This window comes from Hippopotamus amphibius, chromosome 13 (assembly GCF_030028045.1).
Source record: "Hippopotamus amphibius kiboko isolate mHipAmp2 chromosome 13, mHipAmp2.hap2, whole genome shotgun sequence".
In the NCBI taxonomy this organism is placed as follows: Eukaryota; Metazoa; Chordata; class Mammalia; order Artiodactyla; family Hippopotamidae; genus Hippopotamus; species Hippopotamus amphibius.
In genome coordinates this window covers 30,015,524-30,042,984 of record NC_080198.1, presented here as the reverse complement: position 1 = coordinate 30,042,984, position 27,461 = coordinate 30,015,524, and the positions used below count along the sequence as shown (strand labels likewise).

General features: G+C 36.2%; 1 protein-coding gene across 20 annotated transcripts in view; it reads right to left on the bottom strand.

Moving 5' to 3' along the window:
• Window positions 1–27,461, bottom strand: part of CFAP20DC (CFAP20 domain containing) — a 269,629-nt gene that overhangs the window by 54,777 nt on the left and 187,391 nt on the right. For 16 of the 20 annotated variants that reach the window (XR_009048710.1, XR_009048711.1, XR_009048712.1 and 13 more), the window contains 2 exons: window positions 20,965–21,342; window positions 3,282–3,485 (listed from right to left, as the gene is read on the bottom strand). Coding sequence is in view for 16 of the 20 variants with exons in the window: in XM_057704976.1 (XP_057560959.1) it covers window positions 3,282–3,485; window positions 20,965–21,342 (582 nt within the window). In the remaining 4 variants the exon portion in view is untranslated. The remainder of the gene's footprint in view (window positions 1–3,281; window positions 3,486–20,964; window positions 21,343–27,461) is intronic. The other 4 variants (XM_057704985.1, XM_057704990.1, XM_057704986.1 and 1 more) reach the window with 2 other exon arrangements.

The following is a 27,461-nucleotide window of genomic DNA, read 5'->3' as shown; positions in this document are numbered from 1 at the left end:
ATTCTTTATCCTATTATCACTTGCTACCTTGACTTACAGTGAGCTATTTACCTTCAATATGGTGAACATCTCAAGGCTGAGTAAAGGCTTATTTGTATCCCCAGCAGAGTCCACAGCATATTGTACCACTCAAAAAAATGTGGAATGAATTCAGGTGGGGTAGATGAGCTAAACTGTGGTGAGAGTGAGCAGGGAGATAACCCTGGGTCTTGTGGCAGAAAGGAAGTGATGTGTCTCGGTGAGGCCTGGAGAAGGGTTAAAGAGGGCTTTGGAGCTAAGTCTTAAGAGATAATCAGGTACAAGGTACAAGGATATGTGCTGAGTGCCTTTAGGGAATTACAACTGGGATTAAAGCATGGAATGAAAGGTGGGGAGCCGTGAGAGATGAGCCTGGAGAAGGGGGGCAGGTCTCAGATCATGGGGGGGGGGCCTGTATGCCAGGCTAAAGAGGCAGTGGGGAGTTATGATATGGCTTCATGCAGGGAAGAGGTCAGATCAGATCTGGGCTTCAGAACGATAACTAGTGTGAATAATAATGATAATAATGGCAACGAATCATAACTTACTAATTGCTTATTATATCTCAGACACAGTGCCAAGTGCTTTACAAGGTCACAGCCTGGATTTGAACCTTGGCGATCTGACTTCAGAGCCGATGCTCCTAGCCATCAGGCTCCCGTGCGTGGACTGGAGGTACCTTAGTATTAGGAAACTGTTGAAGGAAGTTGGATAAGAAATGAAATGTCAAGGCTACTGTATTATAGAGGGAGGGTTTAGGGGTAAAAAGGAGAGAGGAATCTCAGGATTTAGAGAACAACTGGGTATGGGAAATGAAGGAGTGGGAGAAGTGGAGATGTCTTCCAAATTTCTGGTTTGAGCGACAGTGCGGAGGATCAGCGTGGAGGATGGTGCCATCACTGAGATACAAGAAAGAAGGCTATTGCTGTGATAAAGTTATGTCTTCTTTCATTTCTTCTTTTTCCCTGTCCTGGTACAACTTCTAAAGAGAAAGTCATGAGCTCCCAGAAAGTCTACAGTGGTTCTTGTAAATTGCTCTATTTAAACTCTATACGAGCAACAAGATGCAGAGTTCATTAAGGAATGCAATTTTCCATTTGGTGATAGTTTCAATATTGAAATAGACTGAATTTGATGCAATAATAAACATATCTTATGGATACCAAAGGTAGGCTTTTTGATTATTTTCTCTGTCTAAAAAAATACTGTTTTCAATTTCTCATTTGGTCAAATAGAGGGGTTATTAAGTTCATTACCAATGGTTATTTTCAGCTGTATACTTTTAGAGCAAAGTAGTTGTCACGCATGAGGATTTCAGTCCTTGCCAGAAAAGGACAGTGATGAGGACACGGTATCCAGGGCAACCAAGAGTTCAGCCTTTTCAGTCTTAAATAATCATTTCTCAGCTTGCCTTTTGTAATGGGTCTGAGAGCTACTTCGTGACAGAATGAGCTTGTTTAGGAGGCCACTGTTCTCTTCCTTACTTTTGGTTTAAATGACTGCTAAGATATATTTTATAAGAAAGGCAATATTTCTATTCCATTGTAAACTGCATTGGCAAAAATCTGCAACTTACTCTTATGTTCTTAGCTCTGGCTATAAGGATACTCTGAGTAACCAGCACACGGGGGTATTTTTGCTGGGTGGGTAGATACTCTTTGAGACCAAGGCTGTTTGAGGTGTTATGTATGCTTGACCATTCAGTTTAATGAAAGCACAACTAAGGAAGGCAAGAGAAACTTGGAGGGTGGGCAAGGTGGGAAACAAGAACACTAAGGAAAAATTAACATCATCCCCCAGCCCCTGCATTTACTTAGAGCCAATTTGAATTCTTCCTCCATGAAGACTTGTAAGTTCTCTCCAAAGCAGAAATCTCAACTTATGTTAGATACTGGTAGCACTCATTTGACAATTAAGTCACACATCGAGAAGTCACCATATCATGTTAGAAGCTTAGAATTGAGAGTCATGCCAAAGTAGTTCTGTGTCACTTTACTCAAGAGCCTCAATTTTCTCATCTGGAAATGGGAACTCAATAGTGTTTACCACAGAGGAGAGCAGTAAGGAGTAAGTTAGAGACACAAGGCCCAGTGTAAGGGCCTCTGAGATTTCTAAGATCTACAAAGAAGTTAGAAATCTTGAAAGAAATTTACTTTAAAATGGAAAAAGAAATCTCAAAAATTAATATTTAAAACATAACTTATCTACTGTCAACTACGCTTAAACTCAATCTTCATATAATTTTATATAAGAATGAACCAAAGTTGCACAATTTTACATTTCCTTTCAAAAACTGGTAAAAAAGTTATATTTACTGTTGGATGAGAGTGCATTTTAATATGTTTGATCTGATGTTGAATACAGGATTATATGTAAATGTTCCTTCAGCCTATGGAGATCTTAAATGTTTTTAGGTGCTTAAAGAAATGGCAGCTCTAAGTGCCATTATTATAATAATGATTTTATTATTCTGCCTCATGACATTCCTTACGTTGCATAGGACTGCTCTGTGGATGTTTCTGCTTTGTCTTTCCAATTAAACCATAAGATCCTTGAGGACCGTAGTGGAGAACGGACTGAGTCAAAACACTGGGCTTTGCTCTGGGCTCTACCACTGACCAGGTATGGAAGCTTGAGCTCAGAATTTAGTTTCTTCACCTGAAAAACAGGGAGACCTTGGCCTGCTCCAGGTCATCTGCTGGTCTATGGAGAGAATGATGGGCCATATTTAAAAGTGCTTTAACTGTATAAACGTACAGGAAATTATAAGCTGCTGAAGCACATACAGGACCTATCATGGCCTTTAGACACAGGGAGGAGCCAGCAAAAATCCGGTGACTTCTAAGGAAGGTTCTTTTCTGCTGCCATATCCAAGCAATACTTCATATATCTATAGTCTCTTCCTTTTTGTTTGTTCATTTAACAGATACTTATTTAACAAATGTTGAGCCTGTTCTATGTGCCAGGGCTCGTGCTAGGAGCTGGGGATGCAATCAGATACCCAGAGCCTATGTTAAAATTATTCTTTTTCTTTCAATGTATGGCTTTATATATCACCACACAATTAACATACCTTATCCGAAGGTAAGTATGATAACTGAAGACAGAACAATGCCCTCAGACTTAAAACACTATTTCAGAATAGTTTTCATAGGGAGTATCCTCATCTGGCCCTAGTTTTCCTAGGCAAGCCTGGGCTTTGTTATAAAGAAGCTTGTTCCTCGATTAAGGCAGTAAACAAAGATGCAAAACCCTGGACTCACGGGTGGCAGGCAGGAGTTCCAGGTGGTTGTGTCGTCACTGCTGGTACTTATGCTGACGTTACAGTTGTCAACCTGGGATGCGCTCAGGCCATGGGGAGCCCCACTGTCCTCTAGTTCTTCATTTTGTTGCCGCCGTAGGCTTGCCAGCATTTGCAACTCAGATTCACTCATCTGGCTGGGCTGATAGTTTCTCCAGTCATATTCCTGACCAAGAGAGAAGAAAGTGACAAAGCAAAGCGTCACTTGGCCTTTCTTAATTTTATGGGCTATCAATAAGTGCTACTCTACAGCTTTAACCCCTTCAATGGCTCCCCACTGACAGAGGCCCAGATCCTTAATATGTCTATATATGACGTCTATGCCTGCGGCCTCATCTTGTCTTTTCCTCCTGACATGTCAGCCACACTATCCTTCATTTAGGTTCTCAAAAGCATCAAACTCATATTTGCCTTAGTGCCTGTGGACATGCTAGTTTTTCGTGTGCTAATTTCTAGGTGTCCTTTATGGCCCAAATTACGTGTCACTTTTTCAGAAAAGCTTTTTCTGACAACCCAAAACTGGGTCAGTTCCTCCACATTATGTGCTCTCACAGAATCTTAAAGCGTTCATTTTCAGCACTATCACAACTGCAGTTATGTAACTGGTTTTGGAGTCCACAGGTAGTCTATGAGTGCCACAAAGGCAAGCACCATGACTGTCTTACATTCATTATATTTCCTACATCTGGTGCCCAACCAGTATTTGAGGACTGACTAAATAAACAAAAATTCAAAGCAGTTTTTTAAAAAAAGGAAAATAACTCTCCATAAAAAAGTCCAGTTTATAAGAGAATTGATGAATTTCATGAGTGTGAACATTATGACCAAATAAATTCAACTTACAGTAAGATCGAGAATGACTAATGCTGTTAAAAGCCATCAAATAAAATATGAACTGAAGATAAGAACACATAAGGTCTGAAAGCCAGAAAGACCTTGGAGCTACCATAAACATACTCATACGGACTTTACTATATGTGTAATCTGTCAAGACTACTACTACAAATCTTTAGAGGCTAGTATAAATATTATTTCAGTGTACAGGGAAAGAAACTGGCATATAGAATTTTCAAGCCCTTTCCCTTCTCTCTGGCTTAAACCAAATTTGGTAGCTAACATTAACTTCAACGTTGTTGAAATGTTAGCGTCCCATATGAATGAGCAGTGTGATTTACATCCAAGACTGGCATATAACTTGAAACAATCTTGAAATATTTTTGTACACCTGGAGTCAGAAGTTACACTCAAAAAGTTTTTTTCCATGACATACTAGAATATTTAAGATATTCAAATCTCTACACTTATTTTCTTGGAAGACCCTTCTCTTCCTTCCTTCCTCATAGTGATGTAAAAAGTTAGAAAAATACAATTTGGAAAAAAATTCTTGGTGTTTTTATGACACTAAAAGCTTTGTAATAAAGCATTATCATCATCAGAACTTGGGGGTTATGAAAGCTTATAATCTAATAATGTGATGTGCACATTTCCTGGAAAGTCGCCAGTGGAAACTCACTTAAATTCTCATAGTTCATGGCTCCAGCATCTTGGCACCCTGAGAAGTCATGCAATCTCTAATAGGAGATTTCATGGGTATTTAATATGCTTTGAGAGTTCTTCGGAAAAAAAAGATATCATGAGAAGAAAAATAAAGTTTATATTCCAATGAAAAACAGTTTAAAAAAGAGGAAAGTAAAAATAATTTAAATTCAAAAGAAATAGGGGAGCAACGAACAAAAGATGCTCAACATCACTGTCATTAGAGAAAACAAATCAACATGACGATGAGGTACCATTCACGTCCACTAGGACTGTTATAATACAAAAGACAGACAGTAATAAGTGTTGGTGAGGATGTAGAGAAACTGGAATCCTCATACATCACTGGTTGTGAATATAAAATGGTGCAGCCACTTTGGAAAACAGTTTGGTGGTTCCTCAAAATGTTACATATGGGCCATGTGGCCCAAAATTCACTTGTAGGGATATATCCAAGAGAACTAAAAATATATGTGCATACAAAAACTGACACACAAATGTTCATAGCAGCATTATTCATAACAGCCCCAAAGTAGAAACAACCAAATATCCATCAATTGATGAATGGATTTTTGTTTATCCACACAATGGAGTATTATTAGCCATAAAGATACATGCCATAACATGGATGAACTTTAGAAACATTACGCTAAGTGAAAGAAGCATGAAACAAATCACAGACTGTATGATTTCACTTATATGAAATACACAGAAAAGGCAAGTATATAGAGATAGAAGGGAGACAGGTGATTCCCCAGGGACTGGGGAGAGAGGGAATGAGGAGTGATCTCCAATGGGTGTGGGGTTTCTTTCTGGTCTGATGCAAATGTTCTGAAATTAGGCTGTGGTGGTGGTTATAGAATGTTGTAAACATACTAAAAACTCCTGAACTTTATGGTATATGAATTATACCTCAATTAAAAAAAAGTAGTTTCATAATCAGATGTGAAAACAAGACTAGCCATTTGACTTAGGGATCAATAGTAAACATGTGACTTGCTATCCTTCACTTTAGTTTTTCTGTTAAGAAATGGAACTAAACATTCTAACATGTCACATAGATATGTTCTTTGGCTTGCATTGACAATACATGCTTTTACAATGAAAGAGGAAATTTTATTTTCACAATTTTTCTTAAGAATAAAGCTTTTATATGTATTTAGTATGATTAATTCAATCATTTGATTTATTTATTTAATCCACAAGCCTATACTGTCCCTGAGGTAGAACCCCAGGTGCCAAGAGAGGAAAACAAGAGAGAATGGGGCAGTGGTTAGGCCACACAGATCTGAGTCTGGGCCCTGGTTTCACCACTTACCAGCTGTATGTGACTTGGAAAATCATCTAATCTCTCTGTACCTTAGTTTCTTAATCTGTAAAATGGAACCATAGTATATACCTTATGGGATTTTCAGCGGACTAAAATAACATATATCAAATGCTTAGCACAGTACCCGACAAACAGCTATACTGAGTGTCTCCAAAATTATGATTTGTGCCTTTATTAGAAAGTGTTTAAGTGTGTACCTTCCAATATATGTTTATTTACAGAATTAAATAAATCTACAACTATTTATTAAAATAGTATGCATGGTATAAAACATACATACACAACAAATAGAAATGAAAATAGCTGAACTTAAAAAAATAAACAGAAATAGTGTGAAGCCCAGCTGATTCTTTTTGATACACCTCTTCTGGGGTGAGTACATCCCTCTTAGGAGACCTCTGGGTTGGCAATCAATACATATGCTCCCTGTTATTATTATTCTTTCCTCTCATTTTCTCTGGTCTCTTTCACCCATTCTGTACTATGCTAGGAGCTGGGAGTGTAAAGAAAATGAGACACATCTCTGTCTTCGTGGAGCTTACAGTCTAGAAAGGGAGACATAACGGGCATTATAAATCAGTGTATTAGAATGTATTATGATCAATACTACAACAGAGATATGACTAAGATGCAACTGCCCACTAGAATTAGAAAAGCCTCACAGAAGTCTAAGGTGGCATGGGACAGTAACTGAGTTTGTTGACAAATGGGCTTCTGAGGGAGTGAACTTTCTCCACCACCAGAGGTATTGAAGCAGAGGCTGGGGAAGTAAATACTTGCCTGGAATATTGCAGTAATCTGCAGGGGTGGAAATGGATTGATTATTCCTTAATTTATCCCACCAATACTTACTAAGACCTTATTATATGCTAGGAACTGGCGGTGCTAAGTTTGCTTAAAACTCTACATTTCCATGACTTTATTTGATACAACAGTAAAATGTGTTCTGACAACACCCTGGAAAGGGCAGCCAAAAGTGAGCAGAGAGAAAGAAGTGACTTTCTCCAGGGTCATGGATAGAGCAACTGGTGGCAGAGAGACGTAATTAACTTAGTCCCTTGATATATTCTTGATTTGCAATCTCTTAAACCATTTCAAAATCACCAGAAAGGCTAAATCACTTATTTTTTTTAAAAAAGAAGGCCTGCAATAAAATCTTCACATTAAAGTAGACCCAGCACAAGATGTCATCTAACTAAATTATGCAACTCCTGAGAGGCAAAGTGCCTTATGTAATTCTATCTCTGAAAGACTCAAAATGTTATGTATAACCCAATTTTGTCTCAAAATATCCTTGTAGGAAAGAGGGGAGATATTATCAATCAGATTTGTTTTAGGAGCAAGATAATGGGCTCAAGGTTGTATAACTCAGCTGTGCTCAGACTCCCAGGCAAGTCCTTCCCTTATAAAGCCATTCAAGCCACTCGTGTTCATTGATCTTTTTTCAGACAGTTTTGGGAGCCTAAGACAGTGAAGTTACAAAGAAAAGTAAGATGTGGCCCCTGCTTTCACAGGCCTTGCAATTTAGGAGGGCAATTAAGAGCTCTGAAGAAATGAGTATACAATAAGGTAGCATGTACTGAGTTATAGTACCCATGATCACACAGAGCTTTGATAACGGTTAAAAGGAAAACCGATAACTCCAGCAAAATAATAAAACTCAACAAACAAAATTAATCTTTCAACTTGATGCCTTTCCCCTAATCTGTCTTCTCAAGATTTTAAGACGGAATAGCTTAATTGATCAAATATCTGCCTATAGAATTTTCTGAGCCTCAGATAAGAACCAATTCTACTGAACCGTGGGTGACACAAGGCTGAGTTTACAATGATGGTGTAGAGGAAAAATGAGACACAGCCACCAGCTCCTAAGATGAGGTGACAAACATCCTTCTGTTTTATACAGATTGGAAAGTAATAGAATTGGGAGAAAATTGGGTCATTATTCTCATTCTGGAGCCTATAAAAATCTTTGGGACTCTTTCTGAATCAGGTTTGCATTGTGACAGTGCCTGATACCTAGGGCGTAGCAGACATCATGTTGTAAAAACTCTTAAGAAAAGCTCTAACAAACAATCTCCAACTCTGTATGCCTTTAAGTTACACCAAGACTCAAAGGTGCTACTACTACAAAAGGGATAGTGGCTCTTATAGCGGGATACAGTACGAAAGGCAACGTGAGAAAAGGGAGATATACCAAATAGTCTGCCATTTCAGAAAAGAGAGAGGTCACTTCTTATAGGATCAGGCAAGGCTTCATGGAGGAGATGTTCTTTAAGCTGGGCCTTGAAGGATAGGAAGGGTGATATGCAAGCATATTCTAAGCAGCAGGCAGGAAAACATGGGGCAACTTAGAAGTATGGAGCTTATATTCATAGAAAGCATTATTTATTTATTTATTTATACATACTATCTTAGAAATGAAATTTTTAATACTGTTCCAAAGTAACATGGATGGAAATACTTAGAATTTAACCTAAATCTTATAAGACCATATGGCTTCCACTTCCCTGCCCAAGTCTTATTAAAAAAATCTAGGATTCCACCAAAAGACATAATTTTAATAGTTCCCACGTGGAAACTACCCAAATGCCCATCAACAGTAGAATGGATAAATAAATGGTGTGAGAGTCACACAGTTGGACACTACATTGAAATGAGTGATACACTGAATCTTACAAATGAAATGCTGAGTGAGAGAACCCAGACACAGGAGAGCATACACTGGTAAAACTAGTCTTGGCAGGTAGGGGGTGGTTGTGAGGGCACAGTGACAGAAAAGGATAGTGCCAGGGAAGGGGCACAACGGGGCTTCTGTGGTGCTGGTATCATTTTCTTTCTTGATTCAGATGACCGTCATATATGTTTGTTCAGTTTGCAAAGAAGTCTAACAATCAAAAAGATTTCCTAGGAAGTGACTAGTAATTAATCATTGGCACTTTACTCTGGACTGTCTTAGTGGGGAAAAAAAAGGCAATTTTTAAACATGGCTGGGAGTATCTTGTTATTTTCAAATTTGTATTTAAGAGTTTTAAAGATGTAATCAGAAAGTTTTGGGAGTTTTTCTGAACCCCAACATGACAGCAAGAAAAGCAGAAGTCCATTTTTCAAAACTAATTTTAAACTTTAATTGGCATTGTACTTTGAAGATTAATCTCCTCCCTATTGCTATTTGCAGACAGTGTTTCATTTCTACATTGACATTTTTAATACTAATATCTCATGGTAAATTAGCGTTCTAGGGCATCTCTTCTCCAACTAGCACTCCTTGAAGACTTGTTTCAAATTCTTGAGCTACTTATCCCACACAAGAGTTTGCTCTGATTCATTGGGGACACAGGCCCACTAACAATACGAATGAAGAGAAGACAGAAGCCACAAACATGAGCTGTAAATGACACATACTTGAACGCATAGCTCATTCACAATATACGACAGCTTTCAGCATGTGTCTTCACCATGCAAAGAGATAAATCAAAGCTTAAAGACCAAGCCACAGTACAACTTGAAAAACTTTGCTAAATTTAAGAGACGCTATGTCAACTTGCACAGCATAAATCAAGAGTCAATCTATTCAAAAGAACCAACTGGTCAGAATCTAGATCATGTTTTATGTTAAAAGCATTCACATGGACATAGGCTTAACTAGACCCAATGTTGTCTCTGAAATGTCTGTTAGAAGCATTTCAGCATATGACCTGGATATACTTCACAACCTCTGACTCAATCCATACTTCATTATTCATGAATACTAATCTCTCAAAATGTCTCAGATAAAGAATTCTTGGGTAATTAAATCCAACAGTGGCAAAATTCCTTGCAAAGAGATAGCTTTCTATCTCATAAATGTGGCACTCTCTCTCTCTTTTTTTGGAATGAAAAGATTTAAAGTAAAAGATCTTTATATTCATGTACTGTACTATAAAATACCCTTTTAATCTGTGACCTAAAAAGAAGTATGCTTCCATGCATTTTGCCTTGGTAGTCAGCTTCCTAATTTTCAGAAAGAATTCTCTGACAAACACAGCTGAACTCTTATTAACCTTAAAGTGAGTTGATAAACAATTTGTAATTTTCCAGCATCTATCTTCTGAGTTTAACAATAATAGACTAGAAGGAATATAGTAAAACCAAACTGAACAGGTTTTATATTATACTTAAGGATATGCCATCTACAAGGTGATTGTAGTCTTGTACATCGACAAGCATAGTAGCCATTCAGTAAATGGTAGTTTAAAATATTATTTAAAAAACCAGGAGGAAAACAATTACTCAGATTGCTTAGAGAGATAAAAATAGCAGGGGCAAGCCAACTGATGCTTCTGGAATGGGAAGATGATAACTTTAAGTTTGAACTGTTTAGAATATAAAACTGTCTATAAAACAGTAACAACAGATATACCAACATCTGTGCACACCTCTGCACATTAAAACACTGCAAAGCTTCAAGTGGCAATAGAATTTAAATTGCCACATGATCACATAATTTTTTCAGTGGCCTTTAACTAGGGGTGATGGTCCAGTGTGGTGGAAAGTGCACAGGCTTTTCTGGCCAAAACTCCAGCCTTGTCACTTATTATATGTGAACAAGTTACACCTCTCTGCTTCCTTGTCTTTCAAATAAGTAAGGCCTCTCATGAGAGGTGAAGATGGAGACTGGAGATAGTGTGGGACACCCTGTAGAGGGTCTGGTACATGGCAAGTACTCCAAATCCTTAAAGCCACAAACGAGGTTCTTAATCAAGGACCTCGATCTCAATGTGTTTAGAAAATAGCCTCGTACCTGTTACATAAAGCAGGAAAATGACAAATTTGACTTGCTCCTTTTTAAAATGAGGAAAACCAAGACATAAAAGAAGATGGATTTCTTCCATAAACATTTGACTAGTAGGATGCTAACCTTAGCACTGGAATACTGGAGAACTGACAAAGGCCACAGTGTGCCGGTTAAACCACTAATGTATTTTCATTGATTCATACCTCTGACAGTCTCTTAATTTTTGTCAAGACTTTCTAGCCACAATTTCTGAAACTCCTGAGAATTTAAAACTGCTCCTCTTCATCAGAGTAAACTGGCATATTGTTTGTATAACCAGTTACTTGGAAATGGAGATATCAAAATGTCCTAATAGCTTTTGCAATTCCATATCATCACCCAAATTTTAAACCACAATTCCATTTTAAATTATTTTAACATACATCTACTCTAGACCATTTTGCCGTGGTGAACAACTAAATTAGACACTACATATAAAGAAAGTGAAAGAAACAAACCACCCTGTAGTATCAGCAGCAGTTCAGACTGAAAAATATTCCAAAAGAAGGCAGAGGGCGAGGAGTGAGTTCCACCTGGGAAATTTCTTTGCCTAATTCAAATACGTTTACTGGTGACACAAATGTTATTTAATCACCAAATTCTGTAGCTTCAGCAACATTCCCAGCAGTACACTGACAGATAAGACTGAGATAATGACTTCATTTCTTCAGAGACAAGGAAAGAGTGCAGTTTCAACAAAACATCAAATATCAGACTCTTTTTCCAAATTCTATTAATTGGCAGGAATGTCCAATTTAATAACTGAAACATTATTCCCAAGGTTAACGCTGGGGTTTATGAAATGCTACTAGTCCTGCCCAAGTTCAATTCACTCCATCAATTGTGAAGCTACACATCTACAATTTAGGTCTGGGAACATGGCAGGCACACGGAGGGTGGTCTCTGGGGAATGACAGGAGAGATACCACATCCTGCTTCTAAATATGTTTCTCTCTTCAGTGTACCCTTGAAAAAATATCAACATGTTACCTGGCAGAAATGACCCATTAATTTACTCTTATGTTAACACTGGATTCAATTATAAGCAGAGGATAAGAAGCACATATAGTTATCATTTATTGAACAATCTCAATAATTTGTTTCTAGAATTTGATTGAAATTGAAAGGTTTGCTTTAGAATGCCAGGCATACTGGTTTACATTTCTAACTACTCAGAAATAGGTACAAGAAAATATCCTGTTGGATTATGGGTTAAGTGTTCTACATGTACCATTTCATTTAATACTCCCAACAACATAAGTTTACATATGACATAACTAAGGCTCAAGGTTAAGAAATGTGTCCAAAGTCACAGAAGTAAAAAGAAGCAAAGCTAGGACTCAAATCAGGTCTGTATGATTTGAGCTGGTGCTCTGAACCATGGTGTCTTCTGCTCTTGATTTCTCAGTTTTGAAGAATGAAAATGTGGATAGACGTGACATAGAGCTCTGTATGGGGAAGGGCTTAAGGGCGGCAAAGGGGAAGGATCAGGGCAGCATGAGGTCAGTGGGCAACTCTGATGGTAGCTGTTGAAGGAGGCAGAGTCACCCCTAAGTGAACCTCCGCAATTGGGCCAGGGTGATGCGTATAATACACAAAGCAACCTGACCCCGAGACAGGTGTTTGCAACAACGGGATATTGTTGTAGCTGAAGCAAGCTGGGGTCAGAAAGATATTTATGAATTCTTCACACAATGTGCTATTGTTGGAAAGACAGCTGCAAATGGCATACTTGAGTGGCAAATTCAAAGAGAGACAGATGGCATCACTTTGAACAAAGAGTATTATATACCCTAGAAAACACAGAAATTTATGTAATGGAATGCCTTCAGAACTCTAAAATAATTTATAAATTCATTTTCCTCTAAATTTGTTGAGCATAAATTGCACTGAATAGTAAACTTTTATAACTTAAAAAATATGATGATAATGGCCAACAAACACATGAAAAGCTGCTCAACATCACTCATCATCAGAGAAATGCAAGTCAAAGCCACAATGAGGTATCACCTCACACCGTTCAGAATGGCCACCATCACAAAATCTGGAAAAAACAAATGTTGGAGAGGGTGTGGAGAAAAGGGAACTCTCTTGCACTGTTGGTGGGAATGTAAGTTGGTACAGCCACTATGGAAAACAATTTGGAGGTTCCTTAAAAAACTACAAATAGAACTACCATATGATCCAGTAATCCCACTACTGGGCATGTACCCAAAGAAAACCATAATCCCAAAAGAAACTTGTACCATAATGTTTATTGCAGCACTATTTACAATAGTCAGGACATGGAAGCAACCGAAATGCCCATCAACAAATGAATGGATAAAGAAGATGTGGCATATATACACAATGGAATATTACTCAGCTATAAAAAGGGATGAGATGGAGCTATATGTAATGAGGTGGATAGAACTACAGTCTGTCATACAGAGTGAAGTAAGTCAGAAAGAGAAGGACAAATATTGTATGCTAACTCACATATACGGAATCTAAAAATGGTACTGATGAACTCAGTGACAAGAACAAGGACGCAGATACAGAAAATGGACTGGAGAACTCGAGGTGTGGGAGGGGGTGGGGGGTGAAGGGGAAACTGAGACGAAGCAAGAGAGTAGCACAGACATATATATACTACCAACTGTAAAATAGATAGTCAGTGGGAAGTTGTTGTATAACAAAGGGAGTCCAACTCGAGGATGGAAGATGCCTTAGAGGACTGGGGCGGGGAGGATGGGGGGCACTCGGGGGGGGGGGCGTCAAGGAAGGGAGGGAATACGGGGATATGTGTATTAAAACAGATGATTGAACTTGGTGTACCCCCCAAAAAATAAAAAAAAATTAAAAAAAAATATGATGATAGATATTTGCTGCTTCAATACTGGGCTCAAGTTCATTAGGGAGGCAATGAAACTAATTCTTTCTTAGAATCCCCCTCCCAAAAAATGGCTTGACGATTAAAAGAAAAATTAGTTAATATTATACCACGGCCTAAAATATCTTTAAAAGTGTCTTTCCATAATTCAGTTCTCACTTTCAAAAATGGAAATGTGAAAATTAAACTCAAAAGTTATATATGATTCATTTTATAATATTTTTCCTATAAAAAGTCATGTCTTTTCTTTCTAAAGAGAATACCTGAATTTGTAATTGGTAGCATATTTTGTCATTCTTATGAAAATAACAATTCTTCAATAAACTCCAACTTTTTCTGGAACCACAAAGTGTTATATACATCTTGTTTATTTGTTTAAAGATGCACATAATGACACTTGCAGGTTTAAAATAATTCATTCAAAATTATTTGAATGCAGTTATACATGTGGAAAAGTTTAATTACCAGCTATCTATATGATTGCAATATTACCCAGAGGGCTGTACTTCTTTCTTAATTAAAAATATTTGAACTTAATAATAGAAATCTCTATTAAGATACGAATAAAATATTGCAAGAAAGAAGTTTACCAAGCAGTTGGCAAATCAATTTCAGTAAGCATTCCTTAAAAATTACTAGTACTCTTCCATATCAGGGCATTAGGAAGACAATTTTCCTGCACCCCCTTTTGTAAAAGCCTTTAATTTTCTTTTGTCGCAAAGTTGCTTCACGTTGGCACTTTGTGAGAGCACAGATTTTCAATGGGATGTCCACTTACAATTCCTGATTGTGGTACCTTGTGTCTAGGTTGATGGCTCAGATACATCCAGTCTGCCACAGCCCAGTAAATGACATGACCATCTCTCTGGTGGCTCAAGTCCCAAACTTAAGCATCATCCTTGATTCTGCCTGTTTCCTCTTTCTTACATCCTGTCAGTCCTACCTCCCAATTATTCTAGTAATCTGCTACTTTTCTTCATCTCCACTCTGAACTATGAGAGTAATGCCTCAACTGCCTTCCCTGCTTCTATGCCTGCCCTACTGCATCCATTCTGGATGCAGCCAGAGGAGACTTTTTGAATATAAATGTCATTGCTTTGATTAATAACCTTCAAGGACTTACCATTGCATTTGGAATAAAGGCCACCCTCCTTACCATGTCCTTCCTGACTTTACATGATCTGGTCCTGTTTACCTCTCTGATCTCATCCTCTTCTATTTTCTCCCTGCACATATATGTCCCAGCTACACGGACCTCCTTTATTCCTCAAAGACGCCCATTTTAGGAATTCTGTACCTGCTGTTCCTGACACCTAAAACATTATCCCCTGGTTCTTTGCATGGCTGCCTTCATCTTAAACTTTAGATATCAGTTCAAACGTCACCTACTCAGTGAGGTACTAGGTAAAGTACCCACAATTCTGCCCAACCTACCACTCTATTATATCACCCTGTTTTTTCCTTCCCAAGTCTTTATCATTGTTTATAATCATTTTAAATATTTGTTTGTTTGTTGTCTGTATCTTCCAACAGATACAACCTCCCTGAGGAGAGAGGCTTCACCTTTCTTGGTCAGTGTATCTCTAGCAGCTGGGAGAATACCTGACCTGATAGGCTGTCAACAGAAGAGGAGATGCTCCTACTTATTCAGAAGTAGAACCAGAATAAGCATATTCTATCACCTGGAGGTCCTTTATTTTAGAAAACCAGCTTAGGTGGTAGAAACCCCCATATATGTCAGTACTCTACACATATGGACTAAATGCTAGCCAGCAAAGGTAATTTCACACCTGCATTCATATTAATATTAAATGGACTTCTAGTTCCAGGATAATTCTCAGATTTTCTTGTGTCATCAAGCACATTTATTATGAATCATACCAACAGACTCTTCTCAGGCCTGTCTGAGCTCATCATGTCTATGTTAGAATTCAATATTGGGGGCCACACTATTAAGTATTAAATCTTACATATATTGAAAGAAAAAAAAGGTTTTCATTGAAATTAAATTCAATTTGTGGATGAAAATAAGAAGAAGAAATAAAAAACATCCAGATTGGAAAGGAAGTAGAACTATCTCTATTTGCAACGACATGATCTTGTATATAGAAAATGCTAAGGAATTCACAAAAACACTATTAGAACTAATAACTGTTCAGCAAGGTTGCAAGATACAAAATCAATTTAAAAATCAATTGTATTTCTACACACTAGCAATGAATAAAACAAAAAATGAAATTAAGAACAAATTACATTCACAATAGCATCAAAAAGAATAAAATAGGAATAAATTTAATGAAAGAAGTACAAGACTTGTACAAAGAAAACTATGAAATGCTGCTGAAAGAAATTAAACACACAAATAAATGGAAAGACATCCCATGGATTGGAAGGCTTAATATTGTTAAGATGAAAATATTCCTTAAATTGATCTATAGATTCAAGGCAATTCCTATAAAAACCCCAGCTGTCTTTTTTGCAGAAACTGATCAGCTGATCTGCAAATTCATATGGAAATGCAAGGAACCCGCCATGGCAAAAACAATCAAGATAAGAAAGAACAAAGTTCTTCCTGATTTCAAAACTATTCCATAAAACTATGGTAATTAAGACATTATGGTACTGCATAAGGATAGACATATGATAAACAGAATTGAGAGGTCAGAAATAAACCCTTACATGTATGGGTCAACTGATTTTTAAAAAGGGTGGTGAGATAATTCGATAGGGAAGGAATAGTCCTTCAACCAATGGTGCAGGCAGAACTGAATACCCACATGCAAAAAAATGTAGTTGAACCTTTACTTCCCAGTATATACAAAAATTAACGTAAAATGGATTATAGAACTAAATTTAAGAGCTAAAACTATAAAACTCTTAGAAGAAAACGGGAGTACAGTTTTGTGACTCTGGATTAGGCAACAGTTTCTTAGATATAATTCCAAAAGCACAAGCAACAGGAAAAAAAATAAACTGGACTTAAAATCTTTTGAGCTTCAAAAGACACCATCAAGAAATAAAAAGACAACTTACAAAATGAGTGAAAATATTTCCATATCATATATCTGACAAAGAACTTGTATCCAAACTCTTACAATTGAACAATAAAAAGACAAAAAAAAAAAAAAAAAGGCAAAGGATTTGAATAGGTATTTCTCCAAAGGAGATACATAAATGGCTAATAAGCACATGAAAAGATGCTTAAGATCTTTAGTTGTTAGAGACATGCAAACCAAAACTATGAGATACCACTTCATACACACTAGGATGGCTTAAATAAAAAAGACAGACAATAATAAGTGTTGATTACAATGTGGAGAAATTGTCCCCCTCCCCCCATTGCTAGTGGGACTGCAGAATGGTACAGACACTTTGGAAAACAGTCTGGCAGTTTGTCACAAGTTAAATGTAAAGTTCCATATGACCTAGCAATTCTACTCCTAGGTATATACCCAAGAAGACTGAAAACGTCCACACAAAAACTTCAACATGAATGTTCATATTAGCATCAATTCATAACAGCCAAAAAATGGAAACAAATATAGCATATCCATATAGTGAATTATTATTCCTGCATAAAAAGGAATGAAATGCTACAACACGGATGGACCTTGAAAACAGCATGTTAAATGAAAGAAGTCAGACACAAAAGGCCACATATTATATGATTCTATTTATGTGAAATGTCCAGAATAGGTGAATCCATAGCAACAAAAAGTAGCTTAGTGGTTGCCAGGAGTTGGGGGCAAAGGGGGAATGAGGAGTGACTGTAAATAGGTATGGAGTTTCTTTTGGGGTGATAAAAATGATCTAAAATTAGACAGTAGTGATGACTGCACAACTCTGTAAATACTGTAAGGAAAAAGTGAAACAATGTTGTAGAATAAACCTGTAAGGTTAGTTTCTTAGCTGTATTCCAATTAGTAGCACATTCACAGAAAAAATTACAGTTAGGTAGGACAAGAACATTCATTTTAGAAATATTTTCAAAAATGAAAAACATGCAAAAATATTATTGACTGTTTTTATCCTAAATGACCATAAAACAAATCCATTTTTGTTAGGTTAAGTGATTTACTATTTTCTTATACACACACACATACTAATGCACACAAGCATGAGAAATAAAAGGAGAAAAATACATTTCAGTTTTATCTTTGGATGTTTCCTGAAGAGAGGCCATCACTTTTATGACTTAGCACATGTTCATGCAGCATGGCATGGTGGACACAGGCAGTAGTTCCAGACTCAGACAATCTGGGTTCAAGTTGTGACTTTCCAACTAACTGTTGTCCTTTTTTTCAAGGACACTTTCCTTATCTGAAAAATGGGGAGAGTGATAGTTTCTACCTCTCAGGGTCATTGTGAGGACTGAATGAAACACTTCATGGAAAAAGGCTTGGCACAGTGACTGGCACATGGTAAATGTTTAAGAAATATTACCTCTGATCACAATGGTATGAAACTAGAAATCAGCTATTTGAAGAAAGCTGGAAAAATCACAAATATGTGGTAACTGAACAAGATGCTACTGAATAACCACTGAGTCAATGAAGAAATAAAAAAAGAAATTATAAAAACCCCAAAGACAAATGAAAATGAAAATATGATATTCCAAAATCTATGAGATGCAGCAAAAGTGGTACCATGAGGGAATTTGATAGCAATTCAGGCCTACCTCAAGAAATAAGAAAAATCTCAAATAAACTATCTAAACTTATACCTAAAGGAACTAGGGGAAAAAAGAACAAATGAAGTCCAACCTTAGCAGGAGGACGGAAATAATAAAGATGAGAGTAGAAATAAATGAAATAGAGCCTAAAAAGACAATAGAAAATATCAGTCAAACTAAGAGCTGGTTCTTTGAAAAGATAAACAAAATTGACCAAACTTTAGCTAAACTCACTAAGAAAAAAAAGACAGAAGGCTCTGATAAATAAAATCATAAATAAAAGAGGGTAAATAACAGATACCACAGAAAGACAAAGCATTATAAGAGAATATTATGAACAACAAATTAGACATATTATGCCAACAAATCAGACAACTTAAGAAATGGACAAATTCTTAGATTCATACGACCTTCCAAGACTGAATCATGGAGAAAAATAAAATCTGAACAGACTGATCACTAATAAAAAGATTGAAACATTAATCAGAAACCCCCCCCAAACAAAAGTTCAGGACTAGATGGCTTCACAGGTGAATTCTAGCAAATGTTCAAAGAAGATTTAATACCTATTCTTTTCAAACTCTTCAAAAAATTAAAGAAGAAAGAATGCTCCCTAACTCATTTTACGAGGCCAATATTACTCTTATGCCCAAACCAGACAAACACAACACACAAAAAAGAAAATTACAGACCAATATCCTTGATGAACACAGATGCAAAAATCCTCAACAAAATATGAGTAAACCAAATACAGCAATACATTAAAAGGATCATAATAGGATCAAGTGGGGCTTATTCCAGGGATGCAAAGATAGTTCAACATTCACAAATGAATAAATGGGATATACCACATTAACAAAACAAAGGATAAAAAGAGCATGATCATTTCAATAGATACAGAAAAAGCATGTGACCAGATTCAACATCCACTTCTGATAAAAACTCTCAATAAAAGAGGTATAGAAAGAACGTACTTCAACATAATACAAGTCATATATGACAGACTCACAGCTAACATCACACTCAGTGGTGAAAAACTGAAAGCTATCCCTCTAAAATCAGGAAAAAGACGAGGATGCCCAAGGATGCTCACTCTCACCACTCTTATTCAACACAGTATTGGAAGTCCTAGCCAGAGCAATTAGGCAATAAAAAGAAATACAAGGCATTCCAATTGGAAAGGAAGATGCAAAACTGTCCATATTTGCAGATGACATGATTTTATATAGAGAGAATCCTTAAGACGCCACCAAAAAACCATTAGAAACAATAAAGAAATACGGTATAGTTGGAGGGTACAAAATCAACATAAAAAAAATTTGTCGCATTTCTATATCCTAACAATGAGCTAGAAGAAAGAAAAATTAAGAAAACAATCCCATTTACAGTCACAACAAAAAGAATAAAATACCTAGGAATAAATTTAGACAAGGAGGTAAAAGATCTGCCAACTATAAGACATTGTTGAAAGAAGTTGAAGACAAATAAATGGAAAGATATTCTGTGGTCACTAACTGGAAGACTTAACATTGCTAAAATGTCCATGTTACCTAAAGCAATCTACAGATTCAATGCAATCCCTATCAAAATCCCAAGGAATAAAAAATAAATAAAATAAAGAAATATTAGTTGATGGTAATGATGTATATGTCTATTACCTGCACTAGGTAATCCACTCTAACACTCCACTTAGAACGTAATTGAACCAAAGTTTAACACTGTAACACACACAGAATACTTAGGACATGAGAAATTAAAAAAAGCTTTAGTGCTTAAAAAAAAAGGAACATAAGTGTCATTTGTTCTGCATAGCCTCATTTGTTCTCCAGTTTCTAAGTGCAGCTATGGGGGAACTGAAGGAAGAAAAGTACTCACACAGGAAGGAAAAAAATCAATCTGATGGACATGAATATAGCCACCAAACTAGCCTAGGGATTTATTCAATGACACTGCTTTACTGTTAACCTTCACTCATATCATTTATTATTTGGGAACGGCTGCAAAGAGACCAGAAAGTGAATAGAATAATGATGTTTTTATGGTTCCTAATGTAGACTGTTATTGAAAATCTGTCAATTTTACTGGCAAGCCTTTGGCTTGAAAATAAGATCTTCATTTATAATTTGCAGGCAGTGATAACTCAAATTATGAGAAGTAACTGGAAAATAAAAAATAACTATTATGATAATTATCTTTCTCATTAAAAACATGAGGCATTCTATTATCATTGGGATGTGCAAGATACTCTTTAACAGCTGCTGCTACTGAGCTAAAACACATCTAAATAGGAAAGAAAATACATTACTGATCACCCAAATGATGAAAAATAGATACGGCTGAAAATGAGTGCAAAGTGGAACCGAACAGAACACAGCAGGATGTATTGCCCACATATGTAAACCAGAATGAAACCACTTACAGATACTTCAGGAATCGGTTTCAACTTCTCCCCTGAAATTTCCTGTAGGGAGGTTTTGTTTACTGAAGCTGACACTTGATGGGCTGGTAGATCCTTTGCTTTGATAACAGAATCTGAAAGTTTTGGAGAGGATTCACTCCTTCTTCCAGGGGGAGAAAAGCATGACGTAGGCACCAAACTCATTTCAGAGTCTTTTTTATCTATCTGCTTCACCAAGGAATTCTGGTTTTCTGATGTTCCTGCTTCTGCGTAGGCATTTTTTAGATATCCTTTACTTGTCCACCTTGCAGTCTTCCCCAGCAAGCTCTCTAATGTTAACTGAGTTAACCCTGGAGGACTAGTTGCTGGGCCTGGAGAACCCTGGATACTGTGGTTACCCTACACAGAGGAACAAAGTGAAATCATTTTGAGCTGAAACTTACGGTGAATAGTTACTGAGTACAAGTTCTTAATAAGTTCATGTACTCTCTGAATAAAGCAAAGTATACATACATATACACACACACATACATACACACTATTTTATTCTACAATAAAAAAATAAGAAACTAAAAACAGCAATGCCAACAGATAAAAATCATTTGCTAAGATTCCCTGCTATGTTTGCCTCTGGTCTTGGTAAAGCATGTTTTTTACCATTGAGTAAGAAGAGTACATTTAGGAAATAGTCGCTTAAATATATTCATTCCAAAGAAAGTATGAAAAAGAAGAGGAACCATAAAAAGTTACTTAAAACATCTAGGAATTATATACTCTGGCTTCCTGATAAGCTAACTCCATGAGAGGAGAAAGAACTAGAACTTACAGAATTTACCTTACTTAAGTAGGGAAATACTACTTTTAAAACAAGCTGGCCTATCAAAGTATTTTTGCCTTATACTTTTGTATGAAAGTTTTATTGTTCAAGAGTAACAGATAATAGAGCATGTTTTGTGAAATATTTTTCTTACATGAAAATTTCAATTATAGAAAGTATTTTTCCATGAGACATAAACCTCACTAAATATAATTATTTGGAAAGCTGAAAATAAAAGCTAGAAACATTTGACTAATGTACATAGTTCTGAAATTACCCCTAAAAATTTTAATTTTTAAAATCTGAGAAAGGAGGAATTACAAACAAAAAAATCAGTGGCCATGAAGGTTAATTAGGAAAAAGAAATACAGTGGTATTTCAGTTAGTAGATTTTTCTCTGCAATTTAAACTATAAATTTAAAGAAAAAACTAATGTGAAAGTTGCTTACACTTGTCACGAGATTTTTCTAACTTGCCTTACCTGTTTCAATACATAATAGATAAATTTAAGACAGAAAAAAATCAATAAAAGCAGAGTACATTATAAAGACATTATTTGATGTCTGAGACTACTATCTTACATTCTGTTTCAGTAAGCTATTCCACCATCCTTTCATTTATAGCCGCATGGAACCAAACATCTGGTTATTCCCAAAATTTGGCATTCTTTTTTTTTTGTGTGTGTGTGATTATACAAAATCCTTATTTTATTTACACTTTTACATTTTCCAGACAATTCTAGTTTACTCTTGCTGAGCTTCCATAGAACCTTGTACCTACGAAAATCTGGCATTCTTAAACAAAATATTTGAATGACTGATCAAGCTGTTCAGCTTCTTCCTGAATGTTTGGCCATCATACACCTCAAGATACAGATCACTATCTAAGGTGAAATCTCTGTTTCAGTGAAAGTGAAGTATATGTAACGGTGAGAGAGAGCCTGCTTTAGGTTGGGCACAGGGCAAAAGAGGAATTTATCAAAAAGGGATCTATCTGTCTGTGTGTCTGTCATTGTTCTGCCGCTCTTCCTTTCCTCCTCCTCATGGGCTAAATATTGCTCTAGGTGCTGCAGACACTGGGAATATAATGGTAGGTCAGAAGTTAATCCCTGCCATACAGGGATTTTATCCCAAGGGCAACAACTGGTCATTGAGTGATTTGATGGAGGAAAAGAATATCATGACAGCACAAAATAGAAGGCATGGGAATGAGTGTGTGGATATTGTTTGTGGGGTGTCTGAAGTGTCTATGGTGATAGTATGGGAGGCCAATTAGGAGACTATTAAGTTGTAATGATTAGAAATGCTGAGGTGGCTGCGTTAATTCAGTGGTGGCGATGATGGAGGCTGGACTGATGTGAGAGTTCTGTAGAAGGCAGAGTATGTTGTACTGAGTGACTCCTGAAAGCTTTTACATGGAGTCTGCAATCATTAACCTGGTCATGTTATGATTTTCCTTTCTTGGGGAAAGCAGTTGGGATTATCAGACGTCTAACTGCGGTCTCATGAAAGGTACACTTGGGTCTAAGAACCTCTCCTCAGAAATAGCTTGCCTATCTGTAGTAAAGAAAGGATTGCAGAATGTCTAATGATCTTTTACAAACATTTCTTCTTGGTATTCATTTTGGGCCTCATTTTGTCTATGCTGGCTTGATCTTCTGATATGTATATTTCTTTACAAATGATGGAGAAATTTATCTTTCAGAGTCCCAGATATGGGAAAGAAAAGATGGTGATTGGGCAGGGGACCTTAGTTTATGTCCCAAGTGGGAAAATAAGAGGGTAGGAACATTTCCGCCCTGTGACAGTATTCCGTAGCCTGACCTGCCAGCACTGGGCAACACTCTTTGCTGTACATTTACTGAGTGAGCTTGTCCTTCACCACATCCTGGGAATCCTGAGGATGTTCATATGATTGAAGAACTCTACCTTCAGGCTGAAAACTGGAAACAGTGCAAGAGATCTGAAAAATGCCTGGTGTTCTGAATTACTATGGAATGGAGTGGTGACTCTTGAGATTTTTGTTTTACAGAGACAAAAAGAGAATAAAAGTTTAGCCAGTTTTTTTAGAGTAAGGTAAACAGAAAACAGAACAAACATCTTCTAAGCTTTAGTTTTAAGAAGGTACTGGTGGAACTAGGATAGATTTTTAAAAATTCAGTCTGGTTGCTAGACAGTGCTATATATTCTCCAACTTTAAGAAAAAATCCAGTTTGATTTCCTACAGTTGTTATATACAATTGACAGTGGGATTTCTGTGAGCAAAATACCTTCTATTTATTTATTTCCATCATATTTTCACAATAAAAAATAAGGCGGATTTAAAACAGATTGCCCCTAAAAACAGGCTGGTTAAGGGGAAAAGGTATAATTATAACTCTTTGGACCAGTATCTCTGGATCACTCTGGGATTCCTTTTTGTATATGACATAGGTAGAAATTAGGAGCTTTTACATTAAACATTAGTTCAATAAATATTTATTAAGCTCCTACTATGTGTAAGGCATTTTTTGAGAACTATATAACATACACAGGTAAGAAGAAAAAGGACAGTGCCCGCAATGGGCATAAAGTATAACAGCAGAGAGACAGATACCTACGAAAGTAATAATTTCATAGGTAGAAGGTAGCAAACTTCATTTAAAGGTTTCAGATGTACTATTATGACGATTTAGAAGAATGCATAGACGGCTTGATATTTGCCACATTATTTAAAAAACACTTTAAAAATCAATACATTTGATAAGAAGTGTATTTGTTCCACCTGTAAGTGGATCAGAACACAGCCCTTTCTTCCTTCTGGAAGTTACTCAGGTGTATTTCCTTTTGCTTGGCATGAACGGTGATTATACATACAAAACCATTCCTGAGTATGTACAGGGACAGTCATCTCACATTTTTCTTAAGATATACTTGGGTTTGGAGATGGATCAAGAAATGGACAGATTCATCTGTGTTCCCTGATAAGCATTCATTCTCTTTGTAGTATTGCATTTCCATGGTAATATTTTTCTATGCTACTTTAAACACATGGAAAAGACACATAACTGGAGAATCTGGACAGAGCACAAAAGCCTTGTCTATTCTGGCTGCCCCAGAACCACTAATTCTGGTCTATCCCAGATTTTGAAAGGGGAATTAAGATAAATGGGAAAGGCAAGGCAATATACAAGACTAATAAGTTGATCTGAGTTGGGCTAGCTTCTATTTTAGAGAGGAAATAAATGGAGAATAAGAAACAGCACAGTATTTACAAGTAGTGGGGCACTGGAAAAACCTTCCTCCTTTCTTTAGCAATGCTTTTGACTTACTAAAATAGATAATTTAGGTATAGATGATGTTTACTGCTTTCACATATGTAACACATGGTGGGGTCGACATGCTTTTGGATTAATTTTGTACTAAATAACATATACATTTGTTACATACATAAGAAATTTACTATAATCTGATTGAAAAATAACCACTTTTCCCTCTTTGGCTTACTATTTAGCTACTGAAAACCTGCATAGAATTGAACATAATTTGTTAGAGTAGTAAAGAATTTGTTATGCCATTTTCATATTCCAATCATCTGTTCATCTGCTTCTCATAAGAACAAATACAAAATGCTTTTGATTTAACCTAATATGTATTTTTTTTAAAGTCCAAATCTCTTGAACTGTTTGTCTTCTGGGCTCAGAAATATTTGTTTGTAAAATATTCAATAATGCCCCAGTGCCAGCAACATCAATAGAGTTTGTCTGATTAACTGTAGCACAGCATATGTACGCTGAAGATGAGAATGATTTCCCCAAGGACCCAGCACTTCCTCTGCTGAACTACGTTTCTTAAAAGGACATGCAGATGGGGCATTTGGACAATAATTTCTGCATGCACAAAACGAATTGCTCTTGCTGAGTTGTAATTTTAAAAAGATAATTTTAATGACTCTTGAGGGCCACCTACTTGGAGCAGATGGGATCCAGGCTCTTTGTATTACAACTTTAATGTTGAGTGAGTCAGGACAGAACTCTGTTTTTAAGCCTTTGTAAAAAGTGGATGATTATATTTATTTATATTTCAATTGATTTTTTAAATTCAGTACACCATGAAAAAAGTCTTATATAACATTCTTAAAAGTTCTAACAAAACACATCTGCAATATTCCAAACACACTTTTGATGGCAGTTTTGAATTTGTAATTGAGATCGAGTCAGCAGGAGTTTTTGCTTTGTCCAATGTTTTAGTGATTAAATGTGTGAACTGACAGAACCTTTTAGTGGAACAATAGCAGTAGCAGACAATAGAGATGATACAGGTATATATGAGTACTTTGGTTATCAGCTACAGAGCACAATTATTTGCACAAATATAGCTAAAGATACTAGTCATGACAGAATGAAAAAAATCATTTCTCCTTTGATGATAGCAGGATTGACCATTCAAATGTATCTTAAATGTCTTCACTAACAATCATTCCCAAGTAATATTTTTACTTCTATGTCGTGAATTTAATAGGAAACTATTAACATAATACCAAATAAAACTAAAGGAAGGAAGATGTGACTGTTTCTAACAAGTAACTAACTTGCAGCATGCTTGATATTACAAGGACTTGGACAAATTACTTTTGTAGACATCTTTACCTGTAGCCAATGATGCCTCACATACAAATCATAGCAGAAGGTACAAGGACTATATTGGATGCACAAACATCATCATGTGAATAGCTGGGGAAAATGATGAGATTTATTTAATTGTTCAAGACAAAAACATATTTTCCTTATAAGTTAGACTTCATACTCTTCAACTGATAAAACAAAGACTTCTTGTGAAAACTCCTATCCATAAACAAATATACACTTATCTGCAAATATTTATTTTAGCAAAAGTCATATGATATTATTCTAAGGAGACAAGAGTTTTATAACCTTCTCTCCCTGCCTATAACAATGAAAGGCCAAGTTACAGGAACCAACTTTTTCAGAGAAGAAGAAAGCTTCAAAAGATAATAATAAAGATACGTAGACATGAACAGCCTAAAAGAATTACTCACATAGAAGAAATATTAGATTTGCCTGGTAGGTTTAGAGAGTATGTTATGTTGTAATTCATAACATACAGAAATATAAATGCAAACAATACATTCAAAATAAAATTCTTCCATTCTTTTCCAACAAATAAATTGACATTTAAAGCTTTTTAGAGCCTCCCTGGAAATATAAGAGATCTCATGTGGAGTAAATAACATTTCTATTGTGTGTATGTAAATGTGTGTGAGAATGTAATTCAAAATTATTAGTCAAGCATGCAGGGGTGAGTGGATAATAGTGTACATGCTATCAGGAGAAAAAAAAAAATGAAATAGTTCAGCTACTGAGTGCTAAAAAAAATACCTTGAAAGGAACAATACCAGGAAAGCTGAGAGGAAGGACTAAAGTGGTTCTTTTAATCTGTTGTTTGTAAATTTTTTCTTTATAGGCCTCAACACATTTAGATGAAGAGAAGATCTAGAAGCTTCCTAGCTAATTTGAACACCATAAGTAGTCAGTCCACAGTCCACATAATTCACGTCCAAATATGGATAATTTTTTGGCTCAAAGGTTCTAGTTTGTACTGATATGTAAGACAAATTACCTAGTTTTGCTACTATCTACTTTAGTATCTGATACACAGAGTTTGGGGAAAAATGACTATATTTCTAGATAAAAATTTGAATT